This window comes from Salvelinus alpinus, chromosome 3 (genome assembly GCF_045679555.1).
Source record: "Salvelinus alpinus chromosome 3, SLU_Salpinus.1, whole genome shotgun sequence".
In the NCBI taxonomy this organism is placed as follows: Eukaryota; Metazoa; Chordata; class Actinopteri; order Salmoniformes; family Salmonidae; genus Salvelinus; species Salvelinus alpinus.
This window is the reverse complement of record NC_092088.1, coordinates 20,749,337-20,777,171: the sequence shown is the minus strand read 5'-3', so window position 1 is coordinate 20,777,171 and position 27,835 is coordinate 20,749,337. Positions and strand designations below refer to the sequence as shown.

Genomic DNA, 27,835 nt, shown 5'->3' with positions numbered 1-27,835 from the left:
GGGAGGAAGAATAGAGCTGAGGAAGGAGCGGTCAAAAAGGTTGAATACGTAGCTTGTGTGTGTGTGTATGTAAATGTGTGTGTGTGTTTCTCAGAAACTCTTGGAAAGCCCTGTCGTCGTGTGGCCAGGAGTCAGGGGTCATGCATGTTAGGCCAACATGTGAGACCTTCTCACATGAAGCGTTTGGAAAGGTTGCATAAACAATGTGGACATTGCAACATACATACTCTCTGGCAAGTCTGTTATGGTCTGAACCCTATGGAAACACGAGGACATGTCATCTCAAATCATGGTAGTTCTACTCAGCTCTATTTAGGTACAGGAGGGAGACAGAGAAAAAGGAACGAGAATCCTTGTTGAGTAACATGGTTGGCACTAAAAACAAATTCTTATCCACTGTTGTTGATTGGCAGTCAATGATATTCCGTCTGTTCTATTCTCGCTTCTCTCCCATGACAATAACCTATCCATCTAATGCTAACGGAATGTGCGCGTTAAGCTAAGCTAACGGAATGTATACATTAAGCCAAGCTAACTGAATGTATACATTTAGCCAAGCTAACTGAATGTAAACATGGAGGTCATACTAACCAAACGTATGGAAGTCGCTTACTGTATATGGAGTTCATGCTAACTGATTGTTTACATGGAGTTCTTGCTAACTGAATATATCCTATTCTCTCATTGACAGATCTTGTCCGGTCCAGTCCATTCGTCAGTCCCAGGGTCAGCACAGGGGGGTCGCTCCGGAGGCCAGAGCCCGCTCGGACCGGGACCCTGTGATGTCGCACTGACTGACCCCCCTACCTGCGAATGACCAGCGAGCGTTCGAGGGTGGGGCCCGCCTCAGTCTCGCATGATTGGCTGTTGGATGGAATTAAGGTGAATGGAACACATGCCCAAGGAGCAGGACCCTAACCTATCAGAGGGAGAAGAGAAACGGTGAGTCCTGCCCCCCACTTCCTGGTCTCAACCCTACAGGCTATAACCCTGCCGCTAACATCACACAGTGGATAGGCATCACATGGTCTCATGGGTTAGGGGTCTTCTGGGGAAAGTGTAGAATTACTGGGTTTTACCCTTTTGTTTTGAAAGTCTGCTCTCTGCTCCCTCTCTCGCTGTGCTTTTCTCTCTTTTCTCTCATCCATCTCTCTTCCCTCTCTCTCTCTCTTTCTCGCTCTTTCCTCTCTCTCTCTCTTTCTCTCTCTTCCCTCTCTCTCTCTTTCTCTCTCTCTCTCTTTCTCTCTCTTCCCTCTCTCCCTCTCTTTCTCACTCTTTCCTCTCTCTCTCTCTTTCTCTCTCTTCCCTCTCTCCCTCTCTTTCTCGCTCTTTCCTCTCTATCTCTCTTTCTCGCTCTTTCCCCTCTCTCTCTCTTCCCTCTTTCTCTCTCTCTCTTTCTCTCTCTTCCCTCTTTCTCTCTCTCTTTCTCTCTCTTTCCTCTCTCCCTCTCTTTCTCTCTCTCTCTCTCTTTCTCTCTCTTCCCTCTCTCCCTCTCATCCATCTCTCTTCCCTCTCTCTCTCTCTTTCTCTCTCTTTCCTCTCTCCCTCTCTTTCTCGCTCTTCCCTCTCTCTCTCTCTTTCTCTCTCTTTCCTCTCTCCCTCTCTTTCTCGCTCTTCCCTCTCTCCCTCTCTTTCTCGCTCTTCCCTCTCTCCCTCTCTTTCTCGCTCTTCCCTCTCTCCCTCTCTTTCTCGCTCTTTCCTCTCTTCCTCTCTTTCTCGCTCTTCCCTCTCTCCCTCTCTTTCTCGCTCTTCCCTCTCCTTCTCGCTCTTCCCTCTCTCCCTCTCTTTCTCACTCTTTCCTCTCTCTCTCTCTTTCTCTCTCTTCCCTCTCTCCCTCTCTTTCTCGCTCTTTCCTCTCTATCTCTCTTTCTCGCTCTTTCCCCTCTCTCTCTCTTCCCTCTTTCTCTCTCTCTCTTTCTCTCTCTTCCCTCTTTCTCTCTCTCTTTCTCTCTCTTTCCTCTCTCCCTCTCTTTCTCTCTCTCTTTCTCTCTCTTCCCTCTCTCCCTCTCATCCATCTCTCTTCCCTCTCTCTCTCTCTCTTTCTCTCTCTTTCCTCTCTCCCTCTCTTTCTCGCTCTTCCCTCTCTCTCTCTCTTTCTCTCTTTCCTCTCTCCCTCTCTTTCTCGCTCTTCCCTCTCTCCCTCTCTTTCTCGCTCTTCCCTCTCTCCCTCTCTTTCTCGCTCTTCCCTCTCTCCCTCTCTTTCTCGCTCTTTCCTCTCTTCCTCTCTTTCTCGCTCTTCCCTCTCTCCCTCTCTTTCTCGCTCTTCCCTCTCCTTCTCGCTCTTCCCTCTCTCCCTCTCTTTCTCGCTCTTCCCTCTCCCTCTCTTTCTCTCTCTTCCCTCTCTCCCTCTCTTTCTCGCTCTTTCCTCTCTCCCTCTTTCTCTCTCTTTCCTCTCTCCCTCTCTTTCTCGCTCTTTCCTCGCTCTCTCTCTTTCTCTCTCTTTCCTCTCTCCCTCTCTTTCTCACTCTTTCCTCTCCCCCTCTCTTTCTCTCTCTTTCCTCTCTCCCTCTCTTTCTCTCTCTTTCCTCTCTCCAGCTCTTTCTCGCTCTTTCCTCTCTCTCTCTCTTTCTCTCTCTTTCCTCTCTCCCTCTCTTTCTCGCTCTTTCCTCTCTCCCTCTCTTTATCTCTCTTCCCTCTTTGTCTACTGCCTGCAAGTTGAAACAGCCCTCGTTGTTGAAAGTTGAAACAGCCCCAGCCCCAAGTTGAAACAGCCCCTGATCTCGTTTTCTAAGAAACCTAAAAACTAGTCCTCCAGGTTTCCCGACCCTGAACACGTGTGAGTGTGTAACTTACTAACTGCACTGCTCGGAGCCAGTCCACCAGACACAAACACAGGTCGTTCCCTTGTCATCATTCATTAGAACACAACATCAGTGAAATGGAAGCTCCTCTGTCTCAACCAGTCAGGCTGTGCCAGAGTGGAACGAGGACTTTTATCAAAGAGCAACCTCCTCCTGCTCAAAGAGCAGAACTATCAGTCAGTCTGCTTTGCCTCGGAGCGATTGGAGAGAGAGAGGTGAGAGAAGAGAGAGAGGGAGAGAAGAGAGGAGAGAAGAGAAGTGAGAGAGGAGAGAGAGAGGGAGAGGATGGGAGAGAGAGAGAGGATGAGAGGAAGAGAGAGAGCAATATGGGGGTTGAGGAAGAGAGAGAGAGAGAAAGAGAGAGAGAGCAACCTGGCTAGGGTAGAATGATACCACATTCTGGTAGCATAGCCTATAGTTTTATATGGTTGATAGTGGTGGTGTTTGTGTTCTGCTACAGTGGTACAGTGGGGAGAACAAGTATTTGATACACTGCCGATTTTGCAGGTTTTCCTACTTACAAAGCATGTAGAGGTCTGTAATTTTTATCATAGGTACACTTCAACTATGAGAGACGGAATCTAAAACAAAAATCCAGAAAATCACATTGTATGATTTTTAAGTAATTAATTTGCATTTTATTGCATGACATAAGTATTTGATACATCAGAAAAGCAGAACTTAATATTTGGTACAGAAACCTTTGTTTGCAATTACAGAGATCATACGTTTCCTGTAGTTCTTGACTAGGTTTGCACACACTGCAGCAGGGATTTTGGCCCACTCCTCCCTACAGATCTTCTCCAGATCCTTCAGGTTTCGGGGCTGTCGCTGGGCAATACGGACTTTCAGCTCCCTCCAAAGATTTTCTATTGGGTTCAGGTCTGGAGACTGGCTAGGCCACTCCAGGACCTTGAGATGCTTCTTACGGAGCCACTCCTTAGTTGCCATGGCTGTGTGCTTCGTGTCGTTGTCATGCTGGAAGACCCAGCCACGACCCATCTTCAATGCTCTTACTGAGGGAAGGAGGTTGTTGGCCAAGATCTCGCGATACATGGCCCCATCCATCCTCCCCTCAATACGGTGCAGTCGTCCTGTCCCCTTTGCAGAAAAGCATCCCCAAAGAATGATGTTTCCACCTCCATGCTTCACGGTTGGGATGGTGTTCTTGGGGTTGTACTCATACTTCTTCTTCCTCCAAACACGGCGAGTGTTTGGAGGAAGAAGAAGTATGAGTACAACCCCTCATCAGACCACATGACCTTCTCCCATTCCTCCTCTGGATCATCCAGATGGTCATTGGCAAACTTCAGACAGGCCTGGACATGCACTGGCTTAAGCAGGGGGACCTTGCGTGCGCTGCAGGATTTTAATCCATGACGGCGTAGTGTGTTACTAATGGTTTTCTTTGAGACTGTGGTCCCAGCTCTCTTCAGGTCATTGACCAGGTCCTGCCGTGTAGTTCTGAGCTGATCCCTCACCTTCCTCATGATCATTGATGCCCCACGAGGTGAAATCTTGCATGGAGCCCCAGACCGAGGGTGATTGACCGTCATCTTGAACTTCTTCCATTTTCTAATAATTGCGCCAACAGTTGTTTCCTTCTCACCAAGCTGCTTGCCTATTGTCCTGTAGCCCATCCCAGCCTTGTGCAGGTCTACAATTTTATCCCTGATGTCCTTACACAGCTCTCTGGTCTTGGCCATTGTGGAGAGGTTGGAATCTGTTTGATTGTGTGTGGACAGGTGTCTTTTATACAGGTAACGAGTTCAAACAGGTGCAGTTAATACAGGTAATGAGTGGAGAACAGGAGGGCTTCTTAAAGAAAAACTAACAGGTCTGTGAGAGCCGGAATTCTTACTGGTTGGTAGGTGATCAAATACTTATGTCATGCAATAAAATGCAAATTAATTATTTAAAAATCATACAATGTGATTTTCTGGATTTTTGTTTTAGATTCCGTCTCTCACAGTTGAAGTGTACCTATGATAAAAATTACAGACCTCTACATGCTTTGTAAGTAGGAAAACCTGCAAAATCGGCAGTGTATCAAATACTTGTTCTCCCCACTGTATGTGTGTCTACATTATTTATGCGTACTGATGTGTGTTTGAGAGCGGTTGGATACAGTACGTGCATCAAAGTCTGTGTTTGCGTGCGTCCGTGAGCTTGTGTGGGTGTTTATTTGCTTGTGCTTGCCCTTGTGTGTGTATGCTACGTTGCGCTTGCGTGTGTTGTGTGTCATGGTTGTGACACGTGGGCCACGGAGAGGGTCTCCGGCTCCCTGGAATGCTGTGTCAAATTCCCCGGCGCTGAGCCCTTTGGCATATTACCAGGGCGCAAATGAAAGGAAAGCCACAGGAAGCCGGACAAAAATGTTCAGCCGCGATGGACACCTGTCAGTAGATTAGCAGCCGGGCTTGTGTGTGTGTGTGTGTGTGTGTGTGTGTGTGTGTGTGTGTGTGTGTGTGTGTGTGTGTGTGTGTGTGTGTGTGTGTGTGTGTGTGTGTGTGTGTGTGTGTGTGTGTGTGTGTGTGTGTGTGTGTGTGTGTGTGTGTGTGTGTGTGTGCGTGCGCGTGTGTGTAGTGAAGGTTCAGGGCTAAATTAAGCCTGCTGTCACTGTGTTAATTAAAGACGAGGAGGCATTAAAGAGCTTGATCCTGATTGGACTGTTTGCTAATCACATCGGAGTTGATTGAACTGTTTGATACTGTAGAGGATGTGATTAAATCTCCCCTTCACTGTGTTGTCCTTGCGAACCTTTTGAAGTGAAACTGGGGATAGTTGAATACAATGACAGATGTCTGCATTTGTTTCCTTACCTTGAAAGCAGTCTATGAACAAGGAATGACTTAGCCTAGCCACTGTGGATTGCAGTCACTCCTGCCGTTCAGGTAAGGCAACAAATATCTGAATACGCCACTTTGCTGAACTGTCCCTTTTAACGTCACTGTTCGGGTGAGAATAGATCAAAGTAACGCAGGGCCGATGCAGGAAAGTCTCCCGCTTCTACTCTTGCACTTGCCAGAGGCACGAATAATAACGGAGACGCACGGTAATATCACGTCTTGTGGTTCTGTGGTTGCTGATGTTAGCAGATGGCTTAGCAGCAGCTTCTTTGTGTCCTTAGTGTTCTCAACCTTGCCAAAAAGGCACTGCCAGATCTTATTTGACTTATGTCGGCAATGGTTTGCCCGAGCGCTATTTGGCAACACTGTTGTCAATATTGTTGTTGCAACGAAGTCACTGAAATTGGATTATCAAATCTGTTGTAATTGCTGATAAGATGGCGGAAATGGAAGTGGTGTAGAGAACAGAGACGGGCTGGATTATTCTCTTACAGCTGGTTGTGCTCGTATCCGTGATCAAACGGGCGTGCGCACGCACACGCTCATCCGCTCTATTCAGATAAGGTTTGCCGTGTGAAACCCGACAGGCTTCACTATCAAATGAGTGATCTGTACAAACAAGCTATTTATTTTCCCTTTCCCGACATTGTACACGTTGTATTTTAGCTCCTTGAATTTCTCCAGCCTCTGTGACTCTAATTCAATTTCCATAGCAAACAATGCCATTTCTGTCATGCAACTGCGGTCATTGCTCACTGGGCACACGCTGGTTGAACCAACGTGGAGTAGACGATTTTGGCCCAATTTTGCTTTCCCTTCCTCTCGTGACATCAATATTGCTTTTACGACTTCCTTGTGTCATATGGAAGATGAATAGCAGTGGCTGTGATATGCCCAGCTTCATTATGAAACAGTATGAGAAGCAACAATGCCTGTAGTATGCTATTGTCATCTTGTTACGCATTCATTGGACATGTGAGACATGTTTTGAGACTGTTTTGATTTCCTTTTGGCAGGGACCTCGATCACAGCCAGAATTATAATTACTGACCTTAGAAAGAGAGAGAGAGAGAGGTGTGTGCATGGCTCTAATTTCTATCTCTGATTTCACTGGCATTATTTGTAAATAACCTGTCGAGCAAACAAGACTTTACACACCTGAAAGCCGATGCAAATCTGGTTTTAGTATGCGTATTGCACTGGGAACAATAAGCTACTGTGTAGTACTGGGCCTAAATGTAGGGCCCGACGTCCTGCATAGGCTGGTGGGGTATAGATTGAAGTCAGGCTTCTATTAAAGGTACACGACTTGTTTACTTTTAGTATTTCAGTCCCTGAAGACTTGAGTCACGTGATAGGGCTACTTCATAAAGACATATCTGAGTCAGTTTAAAGGGGTCCATCAATGTCATTTCTTTGATATTTCTGCATTCGAGCATTGACGATTTCTGTTTTGCCTCGTAAATGTTGGGTTGTCGACGATTAGCTACGTTTCTAAATCTCTTTAAGTAAGTCGCCCTCATTTCAAGTCATTGCGCTTTCGGCTCTGTTGCTGAAGTACAGAAATAGACCCATGGAACCCGCCTTGTGGTCAGAGCCTACCTGTTAGTTGCCATATCAACCCACCATCAATCATCCCAAAACCCGTTGTCAAACCCTCAGGTGGAGAGGCTGTCCCACGTCCAATCAGAGAGCAGGGGCGGGGCTAGAGGGAGAGAGAGAGGTGGGATTATTTAGAGAAATCTTGGAGGGATTCAGAGAGAGAGAGAGAGAGAGAGAGAGAGAGAGAGAGAGAGAGAGAGAGAGAGAGAGAGAGAGAGAGAGAGAGAGAGAGAGAGAGAGAGAGAGAGAGAGAGAGAGAGAGAGAGAGAGAGAGAGAGAGAGAGAGAGAGAGAGAGAGAGAGAGAGAGAGAGAGAGAGAGAGAGAGAGAGAGAGAGAGATTAAAACTATACATACCTCGGCCTAAACATCAGCACCACAGGTAACTTCCACAAAGCTGTGAACGATCTGAGAGACAAGGCAAGAAGGGCCTTCTATGCCATCAAAAGGAACATAAATTTCAACATACCAATTAGGATCTGGCTAAAAATACTTGAATCAGTCATAGAGCCCATTGCCCTTTATGGTTGTGAGGTCTGGGGTCCGCTCACCAACCAAGATGAATTCTGCAAAAATATCCTCCGTGTACAACGTAGAACACCAAATAATGCATGCAGAGCAGAATTAGGCCGATACCCACTAATTATCAAAATCCAGAAAAGAGCCGTTAAATTCTACAACCACCTAAAAGGAAGCGATTCCCAAACCTTCCATAACAAAGCCATCACCTACAGAGAGATGAACCTGGAGAAGAGTCCCCTAAGCAAGCTGGTCCTAGGGCTCTGTTCACAAACACAAACACACCCCACAGAGCCCCAGGACAACAGCACAATTAGACCCAACCAAATCATGAGAAAACAAAAAGATAATTACTTGACACATTGGAAAGAATTAACAAAAAAACAGAGCAAACTAGAATGCTATTTGGCCCTAAACAGAGAGTACACAGTGGCAGAATACCTGACCACTGTGACTGACCCAAACTTAAGGAAAGCTTTGACTATGTACAGACTCAGTGAGCATAGCCTTGCTATTGAGAAAGGCCGCCGTAGGCAGACATGGCTCTCAAGAGAAGACAGGCTATGTGCACACTGCCCACAAAATGAGGTGGAAACTGAGCTGCACTTCCTAACCTCCTGCCCAATGTATGACCATATTAGAGAGACATATTTCCCTCAGATTACACAGATCCACAAAGAATTCGAAAACAAATCCAATTTTGATAAACTCCCATATCTACTGGGTGAAATTCCACAGTGTGCCATCACAGCAGCAAGATTTGTGACCTGTTGCCACAAGAAAAGGGCAACCAGTGAAGAACAAACACCACTGTAAATACAACCCATATTTATGTTTATTTATTTTAACTTGTGTGCTTTAACCATTTGTACATTGTTACAACACTGCATATATATAATATGACATTTGTAATGTCTTTATTGTTTTGAAACTTCTGTATGTGTAATGTTTACTGTTCATTTTTATTGTTTATTTGACTTTTGTATATTACCTACCTCACTTGCTTTGGCAATGTTAACACATGTTTCCCATGCCAATAAAGCCCCTTGAATTGAATTGAATTGAATTGAATTGAGAGAGAGAGAGAGAGAGAGAGAGAGAGAGAGAGAGAGAGAGAGAGAGAGAGAGTGAGTGAAAAGAGAGAGAGTGTGTGTGTGTGTGTGTGTGTGTGTGTGTGTGTGTGTGTGTGTGTGTGTGTGTGTGTGTGTGTGTGTGTGTGTGTGCTAGCGAGCCAGTCTTTTCAGAGCTAAAACATGGCTGGCAGCAGGTTCAGTGTACAGTAGATGTCTCTCCAATTTGCCAGCTCTGTTTGAGAGGCCAGCAACTCTTCTCGCCATGCATATTCTACACTCACACTGCGTTATAAGGTCAGAAATGTTTTTTTTCATTTTTTGGACTGTCACTTTTTGTTTTGCAGGTTAATTGCACTGTGCCTGTGTTGTTGTTTTTGAGGGATGGTACATTGCTACAGTAATGTTGCTTGCTTTGCTTTTTGAGCAGAATTATTTTTTTTTATTGCATTTACATTTTTATCTTGGTGTTGGGGAATCAAACCTTAGGGAATCAAACCTTAGGGAATCAAACCTTAGGGAATCAAACCTTGGGGAATCAAACTTTGATTTTTCTATCTGATTCACACAACTATGTGCTGGAACTTGCAAGATCACATTGCAGTTAAAATAAAATAAAATATGAATTAGTCCTATTGTGCAGTATGTTTCTGCAAAAGCGATATGTGCAGTAATTCCCGAGCAGTTTAAAACCTGCTCGGCTGCCAACTCCTTACATAATTGTACCCAAATGAAGTGTTGTTTTCATAAGATAGGGGCTCTTCAAAAAGCTTCCCTTTAGCTCCGCGACGTAACATACGTATATACAAATTCACACACAAAATGTTTCCTCAGCTTCTGGCGTTGGGTATTAGCTAACCTAATGTAGCAGGTCCTGACGAGAAGGAAAAAAACTGTCGGGGGAGGTTCTCGTCTGCACTGTTGAACCAATCCAGTAAATGTGGAGGAGGAGTTAGGATGGAGTGTTACCTTATTAACGTCCGACAGTGGAAGTCACGTCACAGGCTTCATTTCCATTTCCCCTGTTTCCGACCCACAGAGGGTGGATATTAGGCCCGGAACAATACCAGTATCGCGATACTTAGTTTCCCAGCGGAGATGGACCATGGTGGGTCACATGATTCAGGTCTAGCTGGCTGAGAGCATGGTGGGTTGTTAGGGGCTACGGGCTTCCTCGTTGGTCTGTCCGTCCGTAGGCCCGGGATGATACCAGTATTGTGATACTCATTAGTATCGTGCCAAGGAAACGAAACACAAAGTGGATTTAACTTCTTTAGGAAAACCGCACTAATGTTGAAAACAAACATCGCTATGTTGTCATCCAGTCACATGTATTTATTTTCCAAGCTATAGCTCTCAGTATTTTCATTACAGCAGGTTTTTAAAGGACCAAAGAGTTTGTCTGCTTTGTGATTTCATTTTTGCCATGTACCAAGTATCGCAATATTTTTTTCCATCACGGCACTAGTGCGTATTAGCCTACACTGCAACCAAGCAAACTGCAAATGGCTCCTTGAATTGAGTTCCTACAAGGCACTTGCCCCCCCCCCCCCCCCCACTTGGCCTCCCTCCATTTGAGTGTGAAATAATTGATGTTTTTTGTTGTTGTGGTGAAAAGCATTGCACAGAGTAGGTTTTTCCTTCTATTTCACTCTCTCGCCTCAGCAGAAGACTTGAGCTGTGTGTGAAGCTCTGAAGGCATCTTTTTATAACTGGCACAACAGAGAGTTGAGAGGGGGCTGGACACTAGGTTTAGGCTAGCTACTTCTGAGGGCTCCGCTAGGGTGTTGAGCTTATTCATCGCTGTCGGCTTGGCTGTGATGGTGGAGGTTGTGTTTTCATTCAAGTTATTTCTGAATTGATTGCCTGTGAGGGTGATTTAGATATGGAGGCTTGGCAGGCGGCAGTAGTATCCCTTTGTTCCATTTCTCTATAAAACATTTAAGAGTTGACTTTAAGACTTTTAATTCAATACTTTAAAGGGGCTATCTGCAGTTGCTATCCATTTTTGGACGTATAAATGAATGATATGTACCCATTTATTCTTGAATAATATACCTCGACAGAACCCCAAATATAAGCTTGTTTTAGTCCAATGTTTGTTTAAAAAAAAGGTAAATATAAACCAACACATTGTATAGCCTCAAAACATGGTTAAACTGTCATTTTGATATCATGGATAGTCAGTCCTTGCATCCATGGCTCTGTCTAAGAATTTGAGAGTGGTTACATTTCTCCAGCCCCATCCCTCAGCTATTCACCAAAACAGTGGCGGGGTGTCCACTTTGTTCGTATTTGAACTGGAGATTGCCCCTTTAAGGCTTGATTATGCTCACTGTGGCACCGACGTTACTATAATTGAACACAACTCATCCCAATTAGGAAGCCAGTGAAACAACCACTTATGTCCTTAGGATTCCCTTAGCAACGATGGATCGCTATTTACTGAGAGCAGAGAGGGAGAGATAGTCCAGACAAACGAGTGTCCAAATTCACTTTAGTAAGCTATATCAGGTTTTATACATTTTTATGGAGTCCCACTCCCCTAGCAGACCTCGAGCTGGCATTAAAGAGCGTCTCATGGTGCAAGAAGCTGAAGTGCTCAGGAGTGTCTGGAGGGCTGCAGAGGGACCCCAGGGAATCATTAGTGTTGACGTCTGATAGATCCTACAGCATTACTTATTAGTGCACTCTCTCCCAGGCTAAGTGTGCTAAGTTCTCCTGTTACAGAGCTGTGCTGTGTTCAGACGGGGCTGTGTGTGTGTGTGTGTGTGTGTGTGTGTGTGTGTGTGTGTGTGTGTGTGTGTGTGTGTGTGTGTGTGTGTGTGTGTGTGTGTGTGTGTGTGTGTGTGTGTGTGTGTGTGTGTGTGTGTGTGTGTGTGTGTGTGTGTGAGAGAGAGAACGACCGATCGGTTCGGACTATATTTTTGGCCGATATAGCCCTTTCCTTAAATAAAGGTTAAATAAATAATTCCTACTCTATTGACTATCGGCACAGTCAAGGTCCCCTTTATAGCGCGAGCGCTCACTTACTCACTTATTGCTCTGAGCCAATGGCTGCGTCTCTGGCTAGTGCCCCACTAATACTGTACATAATTAAGACACTTGAATAATGCGACACTGCATTTTAAAATAGTTAATTTATTTGCTGTTAGGCAAAACAATGTCCATACAGGCTACAACACTTTACAAAGCCAGAAGATACCGGTAACCTGCTAGCTAGCTAGCTAGCTCTATAATAAACAACATTCACAGAAAGCTAACTTTCCCAGCTAGCTTACAGCTGAAGCTAACATGAATTCACAACCCTAGAACTGTATTTGCAAAATATAACGCAAAAATATGCTGATTGACACCAAAAAATGTAAGCTGATTGTAACCAAAAACCTTATAAAAGAGATTTTCTACTTCTATGCAAATGTTGTTGATCAGTAGGATAATGTAAGATTGTTTCCATACACACACAATTTACCCAGTTTATCAATAGAGATTTACCATTCAAATAAATTATTACCATTATGTTGTTATGGTAGGTAAAACAAAGTCAAATTGATTGTACGATTGTATTATTGATTAATTTATGGCCGTGTGGGAAATGTTGACATAACATTTTTCAAATGTAATGATATTGAAAATCGTAGGTGTGTATTTGTGTGTTGCCGACTGTGTGCGTGTGTGCGTTTGCGCATTGGTGTATATGTGCGTGTGGTTGTTGTTCTTGCTTTCCTCTCCCATGTAAATTGAAGTGGAAGGGCAGACATTTTCCCCACCCCAGGCCCTTAACTAGAGCACTGCTAGAGTCCTGAAAGATTCCTGTAGGAGAACTGGCAGGTTGAAACATGCAAAGAAGTGGGGGACGCTCAATCAACGTGAGTCGAGGTGCAACCCAAAAAATGACATCCCCATTGAAGGGCTGAAACGTTAATCTTTTAACCTTGCTTAAATAAAACAAAAACATTTTATGGTGAGCGAGCGGTGCACCTTTTCCGTTTCAAGGATAAAATATGCAGACATGTCCTCCACTCTTGCTGTGTTTTAAATTCCTGTGTCCTTTACACATACACTCTCTAAGCCTCTCTCTCTCTCTCTTCTTTTCTCATTCTGCAGGTGGATCGATGGCCCGAAAAGGAAAAGAAAGAGCAGCTCATGTTCGGTGAAGAGCATGTCTGGTAGGTACAGTTACGGTACACTGACAGCCATTTGCAAACAAAAACACGATGTAAACAATGTACTGTAGGTTCGATTTTTCCAGCCTTAGAGTCTTCAACTCTGCAAAAACTCAAACCCGAATTGTGTTCCCAACCTGTCGCCTGGTTTGTACGTTGTGTGCTTGTGTGGGCAACACAGATGTCACAGCTCATAATTCACTGGCACCTTTACATTTTGAGTGTGTATTTATCACCTATGAGGAGAAACAAGGGGGCCTGAGCCACATCTTTCAGCGGTAAACGAGAGCCAGCCGCTCTGCTATCTTTCTTCCTGAAGTAGGCTGCAGTCTCTGATTGACATCTTAAAGTGCCGGGAGTTGAGAGAGAGAGAGCAAGGAAAACAGTTTAGAGGAATCTGTGTCATCTGCCGAGATGCCAGAAAACATCTGCGCTTGTCATCTCCTGAACGCCTACTGGGCAGATAGGGCTGTGACGATACTAGTATTGCGATATTTTTTCCATGAAAAAACAAAAGCAAACACGAAGCATACAGTGCCAATCTTTTTGGTCCTTTAAAAACCTGCTGTATGTCAAATATTGTGTGCTATAGCTTGGAAAATAAATGTTTCCAACATTAGGGCTGTTTTCCTAAAGGAGTGAAATCCGCTTCTTGTTTTGTTTCCTTGCCACGATACTAATGAGTATCGCGATACTGGTATCATCCAATGAGGAAGCCCGTAGCCTCCAACAACCCATTTTGCTCTCAGCTAGCTAGACCTGAATCATGTGACCCACCATGGTCTATCTCCGCTGGGAAACTATGTCTGAGCCGGGCTTTGAGGGGTGGTGGGGCATAGTGCAGGTTCTTATTACCTAAGTGCTATTGGCACATGGCATGGCACCCTCAACCTTTTTCAATAGGGTTTTATCATCTGAAGAACCCACGAAGAAAACGTGTAAAAATATATTTTTAAAGGATTTAGAGAAGTGGTTTGTCGCCAAAACAGTATGTCAGTAAATACAGTATGTCATTTTGCCTGAATTTGATTTTGAAAGACTTTATTTCATCTAAATGTATCAAAATAAAGTGAAGTATTTTTCTATGAAGAGAGCATTGACTCTTCCATTTTGCATTCATTGAAAATAGATTTAAATGTCACTTTTCTTTTCTAAACAGAAATGAAGGGATACGGACAGACTGGGTCAGAGAATACAGGTCAGTTACATACATCCTTTTGGGTCGGAGCATTTCAACAGATGGGACTGTACTTCAATTGAGCTTTTGGAGCAATAGCAGAGGGTGTGGGCTTCAGCAGCACAATTGATTTTGGCTCTGGTTCCTAACAGAACCCCCCCAGACTGGCTTGTGAGACTGGGCATCCCTACCCTGTCCTGTACTGCCTTGTCCCTGTCCAATGTCCACTCCTCTGCCTCTGGGAGAGCCAGACTGACACTTGTAAGACTGTACTCTGTGTGGTCCGGACACACACATATAAACACCTTTTTACTTTCTCTAGGGAGAGCCGGGACTAAAGTAACACGGGGCGAAAGTAACACACCCATTTTCTCAGATAACACAGACGCTAGAATGACTTAGTGAAGTCAGCACAGTCCTAATGTGGAGGACGACCCCCCCCCCCCTGCAAAAAGACAGCCCAATCCAATCATGTTTCGCAGAGTTATCAACAAAAAGTGGTTTTGAGCGATGTAAGTAAAAAATAACAGACCCGGAAGTGTTTTTTGGTTGTACAGTTGTGTTTAGTTGTTTTTAGGCTCCAAACATATTTTTCTTAACCCATCTAGTGACTAAATGACAGCATAGGTTTCAAGTATCATGCTAGTTGGGGTGGCAGGTAGCCTAGTGGTTAGAGCGTTGAGCCAGTAACCGAAAGGTTGCTAGATCAAATCGTCGAGGTAAAAATCTGGTAAAAATAGGTACAAATCTGGTAAAAATAGGTACAAATCTGGTAAAAAATAGGTAAAAATCTGTCGTTCTGCCCCTGGACAAGGCAGTTAACCGACTATTCCTAGGCTGTCATTGTAAATAAGAATTTGTTCTTAACTGACTTGCCTAGTTAAACAAAGGTTACATAAATAAAATAGTTGGTCTTGGGTGTTAGCCTGGGAGAAGTTATAGGAGAGATGGGTGAGAAAAAACCGCTCACTATTGTCATTGGTTCAAGTATTCATGACATTACCCTGAAGAAGGCACAGTGATGCCCGAAACGTTGGTGATTAACCCAGTAAATTGCTGGGAGTTTATATATGGAGTGTGTGACTCTTTATTTTGATAGTTTATAGTTTATTCACCGTTAGTCAGCACCTCCACACAAAATCGTTTTTCCGGGTGTGCGCCAGCTCATGTTTTTTATGAGACAAAAGTAAAACAATGTAAACTGATGACCTGGGATAAAATAAAATAAACGTTTAGGCACGTGCCATTGTCTCTTCTAGTTCATCTTGTTTTTATAATATCAATATGAATGTTATATAAAAAAAATTATGGAAATGATATATGACATTAGAATTATGCCTTAATCAATTGACTTGATAGATCATCTTCTCACACAAGCTTTTATCGACAGGTTAGTGGTTAGATTCTGGGGGCCAATTACCTTCTGTCAAGCTATGGAAATGTGAGGCGCATGATGAGTTTGCCGTTTGTAAAGAGAATAAAGACGTCTATTCTATCAAGACACGAGGAGAGCGCATGACCAAGGACAGCTGGAGCGTGCCTGATTGGAAGGGCTAAGCATGAATAGTAATTGAAAATTGTGAAAAACATCTCCTACTACATTAAAATGAGATGGGAAAAGTATGGTTCATTTAGCTATTATGTCATCCAGTTTAGTCCGATTTTAATATTGTAAGGCAAAATATTGTGGTTGCGTAACATTGCGATGTTCTAACCTGTAGCATTAGTTATTCAAATCGACAAAAACATGAAATTAGGTCTGATAGAATATTTGTTGAAAGTGACGAGCATTACAAGGCAGAAACATGGAGATAAGAGAGATATTGTGCACTCCTCGCCAGCTGTTACTTCCATCCCAAGGCAGTTTTACTCCCGCCCCGCCGGCAGGTACAAAAGTAATGTTGCGGGAGTTCTGTTCTCGGTCTATTTAATTTCAACTCACTGACCCTAGACATGAAATGACAGTTGCTAATGGCAGAGGACATATAATAGGGTCTCTCTAGCTCTATCGATCTCTGGGAGAAAAAAATAAAAGTGTTACTTTCGTCCCACACACACACACACACACACACTCCTCCACCATGCAGCAATGCAGAGAGAGGAACCCACACAGACAGACAGACAGCACTTCTTGGCTCCCTAAACTGCGTCCAAGGATCTTCCATTGGCAGTGTATGTGTTTGTGTAACGCGTAACCTTCTCCTCCCCCAGTCTCACAGCTATATATTTTATTAAATGGCGTGTCTATGCGCTCCCTCACTAAATCTCAATGTTCTGTATGGAAAAAGTACAGATTGTTATTTTTCCCAAGGTGGCTGGTGAAGACTAGAAGAGCGCTGGGCTGAATAAGGGAGGAGAAAGAGAGAGGAAGGAGATAGAGGCTGGGTAGTGAATGTTTTTTTTGGGGGGTGGGGTTTTACTCAGCAGCGAGGCAGACTTTATTGCTTTGGAGTGGCTCTCACAGTGAAGGGTACTTGTTGGAGCCTCTCTGCCCAAGTACAATTGCTCAAACGAGGAGATGTATTTACGGACCGACTCCTCCATTACAGGCCAGGAAAAGACAGACAATACAGAATAGGATAACCTCTCTCTCAGGCGAACACACACATGCACACGCACGCACGCACGCACGCACGCACGCACGCACGCACACACACACACACACACACACACACACATTGTCACACAGTCATCTCCTCTAGTGGTTTGTTTCCTGACTATCATGTGATGGGGTCCGTAGGCCAAGGTCTTAGGATAAGATCATTACTTTTTCTTTGACTGTCTTCTATTGTATCTGTTTGGACCAGGCTTGGGGTCAATTCCATTTCAAAGCCAGTCATTTCAGAAAGTTAACCAAATTCCAACATTTTCCTAATTGAAAAGAAGTGGAATTGTAATTTCAGTGTACTTCCTGAACTATCTGGAATTGAAATGGAATTGACGCGAACCTGGTTTGTACTTTATATATTGGGAGACATCTATTACACATATCTTGAAACCTGTGATGTTTACAGCATCAGTACTACGTGGCAATAGAGTGAACTTCAGGACATGACGTCATACTCTCTCCTTCTCCACCTCTCTCTGTGTGTTGCAGGGTACATCCCCAGCTACCTGGAAAAGGATGAACCGTGTGTGGTGTGTGGAGACAAGGCCACTGGCTACCATTACCGCTGCATCACCTGTGAGGGCTGCAAGGTGAGACACACAGGGCATGCGCTCCCTATAGGCAACAACTTTTGGATGGAGCCTGCACCTTTTCTTTTTACTTCAAGCACTGGGTCACTTGTGGAGAAGGTTGGGACAAGGTCAGGAGAAACTAAATACAAAGCTCAGGTGTGGGAAGAGTTCATCACAACATTAACCACAAATTAACAAGGGTATTCACCTTAATTTGCATAAAATTCGGGCAAGTAAGGATACTCTACTTTTGTACTGTACACACAATCACTCACGCGCTACTTCACTCACGTTCTACCTCACTCACGCTCTACCCCACTCATTCGCTACCTCACTCTCTCTCACGCGCTACCTCACCTCACTCATTCGCCACCTCACTCACTCGCTACCTCACTCACGTGCCACCTCACTCATTCGCCACCTCACTCACTCGCTACCTCACTCACTCGCCACCTCACTCACTCGCCACCTCACTCACTCGCCACCTCACTCATTCGCCACCTCACTCACTCGCTACCTCACTCACTCGCCACCTCACTCACTCGCCACCTCACTCACTCGCCACCTCACTCACTCGCTACCTCACTCACTCGCTACCTCACTCTCTCACTCGCTACCTCACTTTCGCTGTACCTCACTCACACTCTACCTCCATTCACACGCTACCTCATTCACTCGCCAACTCACTCACTCACTACGTCACTCACTCGCTACCTTACTCACGTGCTACCTCACTCACGCTCTACCTCTCTCACTCGCTACCTCACTCTCTCTCACGCGCTACCTCACTCACGCGCTACCTCACACGCTACCTCACTCACGTGCCACCTCACTCATTCGCCACCTCACTCACTCGCTACCTCACTCACTCGCCACCTCACTCACTCGCCACCTCACTCACTCGCCACCTCACTCATTCGCCACCTCACTCACTCGCTACATCACTCACTCGCCACCTCACTCACTCGCCACCTCACTCATTCGCCACCTCACTCACTCGCTACCTCACTCTCTCACTCGCTACCTCACTTTCGCTGTACCTCACTCACACTCTACCTCCATTCACACGCTACCTCATTCACTCGCCAACTCACTCACTCACTATGTCACTCACTCGCTACCTTACTCACTCTGTACCTCACTCACTCGCTAACTCCCTTTGACAGGCAAATTGAAGTAAGTGCCTTAGTGACAGACACACACATACACCGTGTGACAGCTTCCACAATATTGACAGTATGTCATCTCTATGTCAGTTCTGTCATCTGTTTTCCTCACTGTAGTCCAAGTGACACCTGACACTGACACCCTCCCTCTGCTTTCCAACTTCAGATCCTACTCACCCACTGTCTCCTTCTCTTTCTCTCTTTCTCTCTTCTCCCACTCTGTCTATCTGTCTCTCTCTCTCTCAATTTTCAATTCAATTCAAAGGGCTTTATTGGCATAGGAAACATATGTTTACATTGCCAAAGCAAGTGAAATGGCTAATAAACAAAAGTGAAATAAAAAGTTAACAGTTAACATTACACTCACAAAAGTTCCAAAGGATTAGAGACATTTCAAATATCATATTATGGATATATACAGTGTTGTAACGATGTGCAAATAGTTAAAGTACAGAAGGGGAAATAAATAAACATAAATATGGCTATTTATTTACAATTATGTTTTTTCTTCACTGGTTGCCCGTTTCTTGTGGCAATAGGGGAAATATGTGTCTCTAATATGGTAATACATTTTTCAAGAGGTTAGGAAGTGCAGCTCAGTTTCCACGTAATTTTGTAGGCAGTATGCACATAGCCTTTCTTCTCTTGAGAGCCAGGTCTGCCAATGGCGGGATCTCTCAATAGCAAGGCTATGCTCACTGAGTCTGTACATATTTAAAGTTTTCCTTAATTTTGGGTCAGTCACAGTGGTCAGGTATTCTGCCACTGTGTACTCTCTGTTTAGGGCCAAATAGCATTCTAGTTTGCTCAATTTTTTTGTTAATTCTTTCCAATGTTTCAAGTGATTTATCTTTTTGTTTTCTCAAGATTTGGTTAGGTCTAATTGTGTTGCTGTCCTGTGTGTGTTTTTTTTAACCAGTTTTAACCGCACACTTGTTGTTTGTGTTTATGGATTTTATAATGTCGTATGTTTTTCTCCCAACACCTAATAGCCTATTTGAATTTGCGGTCAGTATATTTTAACATTTCATTTAGGATACCATCAACACCACAGGCCTTTTTGGGTTGAAGGGTTTGTATTTTGTCCTGTAGTTCATTCAATGTAGTTGGAGAACCCAGTGGCTTCTGGTAGTCTTTAATAGTGATTTTAAAATTTGTGTTTGATCATGTATATGTTTTTGCTGTTTGTTCTTTGTTATAGAGCCAAAAAGATTGGAGAAGTGGTTTATCCATACAACTCCGTTTTGGATAGATAATGTGTTGTTTGTTTGGTGTTTTCCAATTTTCCCAGAAGTGGTTATATTCTATGGATTCTTCAATTACATTGAGCTGATTTCTGACGTGCTGTAACTTCTTTTTCCGTAGTGTATTTCTGTATTGTTTTAGTGATTCACCATAGTGAAGGCGTAAGCTCAGGTCTTCTGGGTCTCTTATGTTTTTGGTTGGATAGGTTTCTCAATTTCTTTCTTAGGTTTTTGCATTCTTCATCAAACCATTTGTCATTGTTGTTAATTTTCTTAGGTTGTCTGCTTGAAATGTTTTGATTTGATAAGGAAGCTGAGAGGTCAAATAAACTGTTTAGGTTTTCTACTGCCAAGTTTACACCTTCACTATTGCAGTGAAATGTTTTGTCCAGGAAGTTGTCTAGGAGGGATTGTTGTTTCCCCCAAAAAATGTGTAGGTTTTTACACTACTTTCCTTCCATCTGTAGCATTTCTTAATCTCCGTCCACATCCGGCGCCGACAGAGATGGCCGCCTCGCTTCACGTTCTCAGGAAACTATGCAGTATTTTGTTTTTTTATGTATTATTTCTTACGTTGTTACCCCAGGAAAAGTTTTATTACATACAGCCGGGAGGAACTATTGGATATAAGAGCAACGTCAACTTACCAACATTACGACCAGGAATACGACTTTCCCGAAGCGGATCCTCTGTTTGGTCCACCACCCAGGACAATGGATCGGATCCCAGCCGGCGACGCAAAACAACGGCGCCGCAGGAGGGGCAGAAGAAGCGGTCTTCTGGTCAGGCTCCGTAGACGGGCACATCACGCACCGCTCCCGAGTTTACTACTCGCCAACGTCCAGTCTCTTGACAACAAGGTAGACGAAATCCGAGCAAGGGTTGCCTTCCAGAGAGACATCAGAGATTGTAGCTTTCTTTGTTTCACGGAAACGTGGCTCACTCGAGACCCGCTATTGGAGTCGGTACAGCCACCCGGTTTCTTCACACATCGCGCTGACAGAAACAAACATCTCTCTGGTAAGAAGAAGGGCGGGGGGGTATGCCTTATGATTAACGAGAAGTGGTGTGATCATAACAACATACAGGAACTCAAGTCCTTTTGCTCACCTGACCTAGAATTCCTTACAATCAAATGTCAACCGCATTATCTACCAAGAGAATTCTCTTCGATTATAATCACAGCCGTATATATCCCCCCCAAGCAGACACATCGATGGCACTGAATGAACTTCATTGGACTCTATGTAAACTGGAAACCACATATCCTGAGGCTGCATTTATTGTAGCTGGGGATTTTAACAAGGCTAATCTGAAAACAAGACTCCCTAAATTTGATCAGCATATCGAATGCGTGACCCGGGCGGAAAAAATCCTGGACCATTGTTACTCTAACTTCCGCAACGCATACATAGCCCTGCCCTTAATCAGGGCAAGGCGACCGGAAACATGACCGAATACAAACAGTGTAGCTATTCTCTCCGCAAGGCAATCAAACAAGCTAAGCGTCAGTATAGAGACAATGTAGAGTCACAATTCTACAGTCAATCACGGACTACAAAAAGAAAACCAGCCCCGTCGCGGACCACGATGTCCTGCTCACAGACAAACTAAACAACTTCTTTGCTCGCTTTGAGGACAATACAGTGCCAACAAGACGGCCCTCTACCAAAACCTGCGGGCTCTCCTTCACCGCAGCCAATGTGAGTAAAGCATTTAAACGTGTTAACCCTCGCAAGGCTGCCGGCCCAGACGGCATCCCTAGCTGCGTCCTCAGAGCATGCGCAGACTAGCTGGCTGGTGTGTTTACGGACATATTCAAACAATCCTTATCCCAGTCTGCTGTTCCCACATGCTTCAAGAGGGTCACCATTGTTCCAGTTCCCAAGAAAGCTAAGGTAACTGAACTAAATGACTATCGCCCCGTAGCACTCACCTCCGTCATCATGAAGTGCTTTGAAAGACTAGTCAAGGATCATATCACCTCCACCCTACCTGACACCCTAGACCCACTCCAATTTGCTTACCGCCCCAATAGGTCCACAGACGACGCAATCGCAATCACACTGCACACTGCCCTAACCCATCTGGACAAGAGGAATACCTATGTAAGAATGCTGTTCATCGACTACAGCTCAGCATTTAACACCATAGTACCCTCCAAACTCATCATTAAGCTCGAGACCCTGAGTCTCGACCTCGCCTTGTGCAACTGGGTCCTGGACTTCCTGACGGGCTGCCCCCAGGTTGTGAGGGTAGGAAACAACATCTCCACCCCGCTGATCCTCAACACTGGGGCCCCACAAGGGTGCGTTCTTAGCCCTCTCCTGTACTCCCTGTTCACCAATGACTGCGTGGCCAAGCACGCCTCCAACTCAATCATCAAGTTTGCAGACGAGACTACAGTGGTAGGCTTGATTACCAACAACAACGAGACGGCCTACAGGGAGGAGTTGAGGTCCCTCGGAGTGTGGTGTCAGGAAAATAACCTCACACTCAACGTCAACAAAACAAAGAAGATGATCGTGGACTTCAGGAAACAGCAGAGGGAGCACCCCCCTATCCACATCGACGGGACAGTAGTGCAGAAGGTGGAAAGTTTTAAGTTCCTTGGCGTACAATTCACGGATGAACTGAAATGGTCCACCCACACAGACAGCGTGGTGAAGAAGGCGCAACAGCGTAGAAATGAAATGACTGGGGCATATTTGGGAGGGATTGCTGTCACCTCCAGGTAGGTGTTTGTCCCCCTGTGTGCTAAGAGTGTCAGGTTCTTGTCCAGTTCTGGCATTTAGGTCACCACAGACTAGTACATGTCCCAGGGCCTGGAAATGGTTGATCTCCCCCTCTAGGATGGAGAAGCTGTCATTGTTAAAGTATGGGGATTCTATTGGGGCAATATAGGGAAAAGGGGATACCCTAGTCAGTTGTACAACTGAATGCCTTCAACTGAAATGTGTCTTCCGCATTTAACCCAACCCCTCTGAATCAGAGAGGTGCAGGGGGCTGCTTTAATTAACATCCACTTCTTTGGCACCCAGGGAACAGTGGGTTAACTGCCTTGCTCCAGCAACCTTTCGGGTTACTGGCCCGACGCTCTAACCACGAGGCTACCTGCCGGGTAGCACACGAGGACATTTTTCTCTGTTGAGATAATTTCCTTATTCATTTCTAGCCAGATGTAAAATGTTCCTGTTTTTACTAATTTAATAGAGCGGGTTAGGTCTGCTCTATACCAAATTAGCATACCCCCTGAGTCTCTTCCCTGTTTCACACCTAGTAGTTTGGTGGATGGGACTACCAGCGCTCTGTAACCTTGAGGGCAACCAGTGGGTCCATCTCTATACCATGTTTCTTGTAGGATGACAATGTCTGTATTTCCAATTTATTTGATGAAGTCTGGGTTCCTGCTCTTTAGGCCAAAGGCAGATGACCTCAGACCTTGTATATTCCAGGATGTCGGTCTGCTTCTCTCTCTCCTGCATCATTGTCTTTTTGCCTCGTGTGAACTCCCACCGTCCCTGTCAAATCCTCCCCCTTACACACACACACACACACACACACACCCACAAAAACACGCGCATGCACACGCAGCCACACACACACACCCTCTGGCTCCATAACAGCTCAAGCAAATAACAACGAAGATTGTATTTTTGTTAGATGTTTTTTATCAAGCTGAGAAAGTTGAGAATTCAAAGATGCTCTCTTCATCACTTTATTTCCTGTATGACAGGTGGCACAGAACAGTGTTATGCTGAACTATTTCTTTCTCTCTCCTCCCTTCCCTCTATCTTTCTTCCTTCTTCCCTTTCTGTCTCTCTGTTTTGTCTTCACCCTCTCTCTCCCTCACCCCCCCTCTCTCTTCATCTCGTCCCTCTCGCTCTCCCAGGGTTTCTTTCGGCGGACAATTCAGAAGAATCTCCACCCCGCCTACTCCTGTAAGTACGATGGCTGCTGCATCATCGACAAGATCACCCGCAACCAGTGCCAGCTGTGCCGCTTCAAGAAGTGCATCGCAGTGGGCATGGCCATGGACCGTGAGTGTCTCTCACACACTCACTCACACACACACACACACACATATTACACAATTACACACATTTTACAAGTCATGTGGATGCTTGGACTCGTGACTCCTTGATGTAACTGAAATCATTTTATTTCTCCCTCTTTTTTTCCTTTCCCTCTTTTTCTCTCTCTCAGTTGTCCTGGACGACTCCAAGCGGGTGGCCAAGCGGCGTCTCATCGAGGAGAACCGGGAGAAGAGGAAGAAGGAGGAGATGGTGAAGACCCTGCAGAACCGGCCGGAGCCCACCGGCTCGGAGTGGGAGCTGATCCGCATGCTGACCGAGGCCCACCGCCACACCAACGCACAGGGCTCCCACTGGAAACAGAAACGCAAGTTCCTGGTAAGAGGATGAGCACCGTTTGCCTCGCCCCAATAGGGCTGATAATTTTGCCAGCTTCTGGTTGACTGGCTGGCTAAATGGCTGGTTATATAAGTGTTTGTTTGGTTCTCTGTTTTGCTGACTGGCTGGCTGGCTGTTTTAGACTCCTTTGTGATAAATTGGGCTTTACGCTAAATAGCGCCGTTAGCATTAACGTTGAGTGCCATCCATCATCTCGACTGCCGATCAGTTACTACTGTTACTACTACAGTATGTCCCCTAGTTCCCATGTTGTCCGGGCTAGTCCTGTCAGGATACCCTGTGGCAGTACTGGTAGGCCTACTGATCTCCATATGTTTTCCATGGGCCAGGTGGCTCTGGGCGCACAGCGGCAGGAAGTGTCAGCCAGGGATTAGGCCTAGCGGGTGCTGGGTTATCAGCTGGCTTCTTCACTCACAGCATGGCTGACACTAAGCCCTGGAAAGAAGCAGGGGGGTTTATTAGCAACGTGCCCCAGTAACGGGTGATCTACCTGGGAGGAAAAGGGCGGGGGTCCCCGAGGCTCACTGTGTATGGCAGGTGTCGTGGTCGGTGTTGCTAGGCAACTGTGTTCAGGAAGTGGCGGGGTGTGAGGGGGAGGAAATGGGACGTTTGGTGTCAACACACATACACCGATAAAGCTACCTCTTCACACACATGTACACACACACTTAAAGATATATTATCTTTCTATGTGTTCTTTTTCACACACACATACGATACAATATCCCTCTCGTACGCCCACATGTGCATGCACGCACATACACATACACACCAGTGTAAGGCCCCAGTTCTCCCATAAAGGCTCTAGATAGAGAGAATCACCCATACCACAGACAATTCACCCGCGAAGCCACAGTCAATTTGCTTGTTTAAACAGCCCTAACCATTACGAGGTGTGTCCAAGCACTGCCAACCCAAAACCAAACATTGGATTTGAGCAAGCTGCAGGTTATACCAGCCAATATATAAAATAACGCCTTTAAACTGGTGCATGGAGAAACTTGAACTCTTCTATAAATACCTGAACACATATAACATTTAAAACATGTCTAATCCATAAACCTAGAGTTTCTAGACTAGGGACCTTATAGACACTGTAGGTTTGAGATAGCGTGTTACAAGGGTGTAGCAATGGTTTTACTGTGGAGAACTAAGTACTAACGGTTCAATGTGAAGAGAGGGAGTGAGTGACAGAAGGAGAGACAGAGAGAGTGAGACGTGTGTGTGAAATGTGTGTGTATGTGCTTGCGTGTTGGCCACAGCAGTGACATAATGTGTCTCTCTCTGGCACTGTGGTCGGTCTGCTTTTGCTGTGTGTGTGTATGTGTGTGTGTGTGTGTGTGTGTGTATTCAAAGCTCAGCAAAAGTGATGACACAATGACATCACACCATAACAGAAATGTCCTATCAACTTATATACACCCCAAAATAGCCTACAACACGGCCCATCAGAATATGCACAGCGATACAAATCACATGTGGCTCTGGGCATAGCAGCGCTAATTTAATGGGACTGAAATGCCGGGCATTAGAAGAATGCTGAGAGCATTCCTGAACCACACCTACTACCAAGATAACACATGTCTAGCCTGAAGTCATATGATTAACCTAACAGATGATTATAGTACTTCACCTCTACCACTGTAATAAAAACAGGTCCGGTACGGAGTACCAGAAAATAAATAGTAGGGGTACGCCGTACTGGTAAAACATGTGGATATATCACAATAATTAAAACAAAGACTCTATTTGTCATAAAAAATTAGCAAATAGACTTGAAAACTTGTGGAATACGCTCCAAACTGTGGTGTGACTGAGACGCGAGCGTACAGCAGTGTATGCATACATTTTGATGTTTTGTAAGTGATGTCTCTTTGCATTTATCAAATGGCATACAAATGGGAACAGGAGTTGAGAAATATGATTTATTTCTTTCCGCATCTTGAGAGAATAAAAGTTGACATTCAAGACTAAATGAAATACTATCAGAAACATGTTGGATCGTTTTCACAGCTTTTAATTTCCTTAAAACTGATGTCATTTGGAAATCTCCCTGGTCCCTAAATGTCATCACTCAGAGATTATAGAGAAAATTGAACCAATCTCAACGAGATTGTTGATGATTCATTGATCATTCTGTCGATTTATGACATTATTCTGGCGAGCAAGGGCTTATTTAGAGTCCTAGACGAGCATTAAGTAATGACAGAAGAGAAGCTGCATATATCTAATTATAGACAAGTTGGCTAACAAATAGCCTTCCAAATGTCAGAAATTATAAGCAGAAAAATACGTACATGAGGCTTAAAAACAGTTTTTTCCCTCACCCCCCGTCGTTTATCTGTTCTTGAGTAACGTGAGCAAGTAGTCTACATAAGCCTTTTGAAGTAATTGTATAACAATCAGATGAAAACATGACTGGTTGTGTTTATGCCACATTAAAAGGTAGGCTAATACATTTGAAAGTTAAACGACACATCTTTACTATTAGGCCGTTGGAGATCCTAATAAAATAATATGGATTCTATAATGGAATTCTATGATGAGACCCATCATTTTTTTAAGCTCGTGCAAACATATGAGGTCCACATACTGGGAAGAAATAAAATCTACTTTCACCCCTGAATAACACTATTAGCTACAGTATCTAATACATAACACTATTAGAACTAACAGTTGTATAACAAGCTAGTTTAGTCCTTAAAGGGAAATTTCACCACTGCTCTATTTCACTATATATGTCCATTAATATGTTAACTTATCCTATGTGTCATAAAAATATAAAAAATCCTCACTGTTACACTAGGGTGACCAGACGTCCCAGTTTCCCGGGGACAGTCCCCGTTTTTGGTGGCCTGTCCCTGGCTGGAGCTGTCCCCGTTTTTAACTGTGCGTTAAAAACAGAACAAAGTGAAATATTTTACTTGGCAAGAAAGACCAGGCAGCAGAGCCTACCGGTTGACGTCTCAATCGCGTTGTGCTTGTTTTGTCCAGCAGAGGGGGCTGCTAGCTATAGCAGCTTCATTCACTCTTCTTCTACTAACTACTTGCTCGCGATAGTTTTAGAGAAAACTGCTGTGGAAAACTCGGCCAGAAGCTAGCAAGTGTCAAGTGAATCCACAACATCACCAGAAACGTATTTTCAAGCCAGGTAAGTTACCATCGTTTGAGATACTAGCTAGTGATGTTATGTCACAATTTATTATATAGATAGATGATCTGCTCTATAAGGTTTTAAATAGGTTATCCTAGCTAACGTTAGCTATGTAGACTAAGTTAGCTAGCTACTGTTATGATAGCTAGGTTAAAAAACGTTCACATGTAAACATGCAGTGGACGGGCTATTTTGAAAATATGATTATATTAAATTAATGCACAATTAATTCGGAGAATATTTTTGTAGATTACAATTTTAATGGTTTGGCATTTATAATAAGTAGTGTGAAAATATATTTAGAAATGTTCATGGATAACATTAGTAGTGGAGAGAAAGGAGAGGAGGAAGAAGAGTGAAGGAGACAGAGGAGGAAAGGTAAAGATATGGTTACAGAGCCTGTCAATTTATTATTTCAAACAATGTTTTCGAGATCAAATACAAAAATGAGGCAAGCAATGGGAATCTGTTAACCA

General features: G+C 44.4%; 1 protein-coding gene across 9 annotated transcripts in view; it reads left to right on the top strand.

The window, feature by feature from the left end:
• LOC139570229 (thyroid hormone receptor alpha-B) overlaps nt 1-27,835 on the top strand; it is a 188,275-nt gene that overhangs the window by 137,008 nt on the left and 23,432 nt on the right. For 4 of the 9 annotated variants that reach the window (XR_011674035.1, XM_071391928.1, XM_071391926.1 and 1 more), the window contains 6 exons: nt 692-942; nt 12,947-13,008; nt 14,165-14,203; nt 17,280-17,380; nt 23,665-23,812; nt 23,979-24,184. Coding sequence is in view for 8 of the 9 variants with exons in the window: in XM_071391928.1 (XP_071248029.1) it covers nt 887-942; nt 12,947-13,008; nt 14,165-14,203; nt 17,280-17,380; nt 23,665-23,812; nt 23,979-24,184 (612 nt within the window). In the remaining variant the exon portion in view is untranslated. Of the gene's footprint in view, nt 1-691; nt 943-8,638; nt 9,137-12,651; nt 12,709-12,946; nt 13,009-14,164; nt 14,204-17,279; nt 17,381-23,664; nt 23,813-23,978; nt 24,185-27,835 lie in introns of those variants that run through there. The other 5 variants (XM_071391929.1, XM_071391932.1, XM_071391930.1 and 2 more) reach the window with 5 other exon arrangements.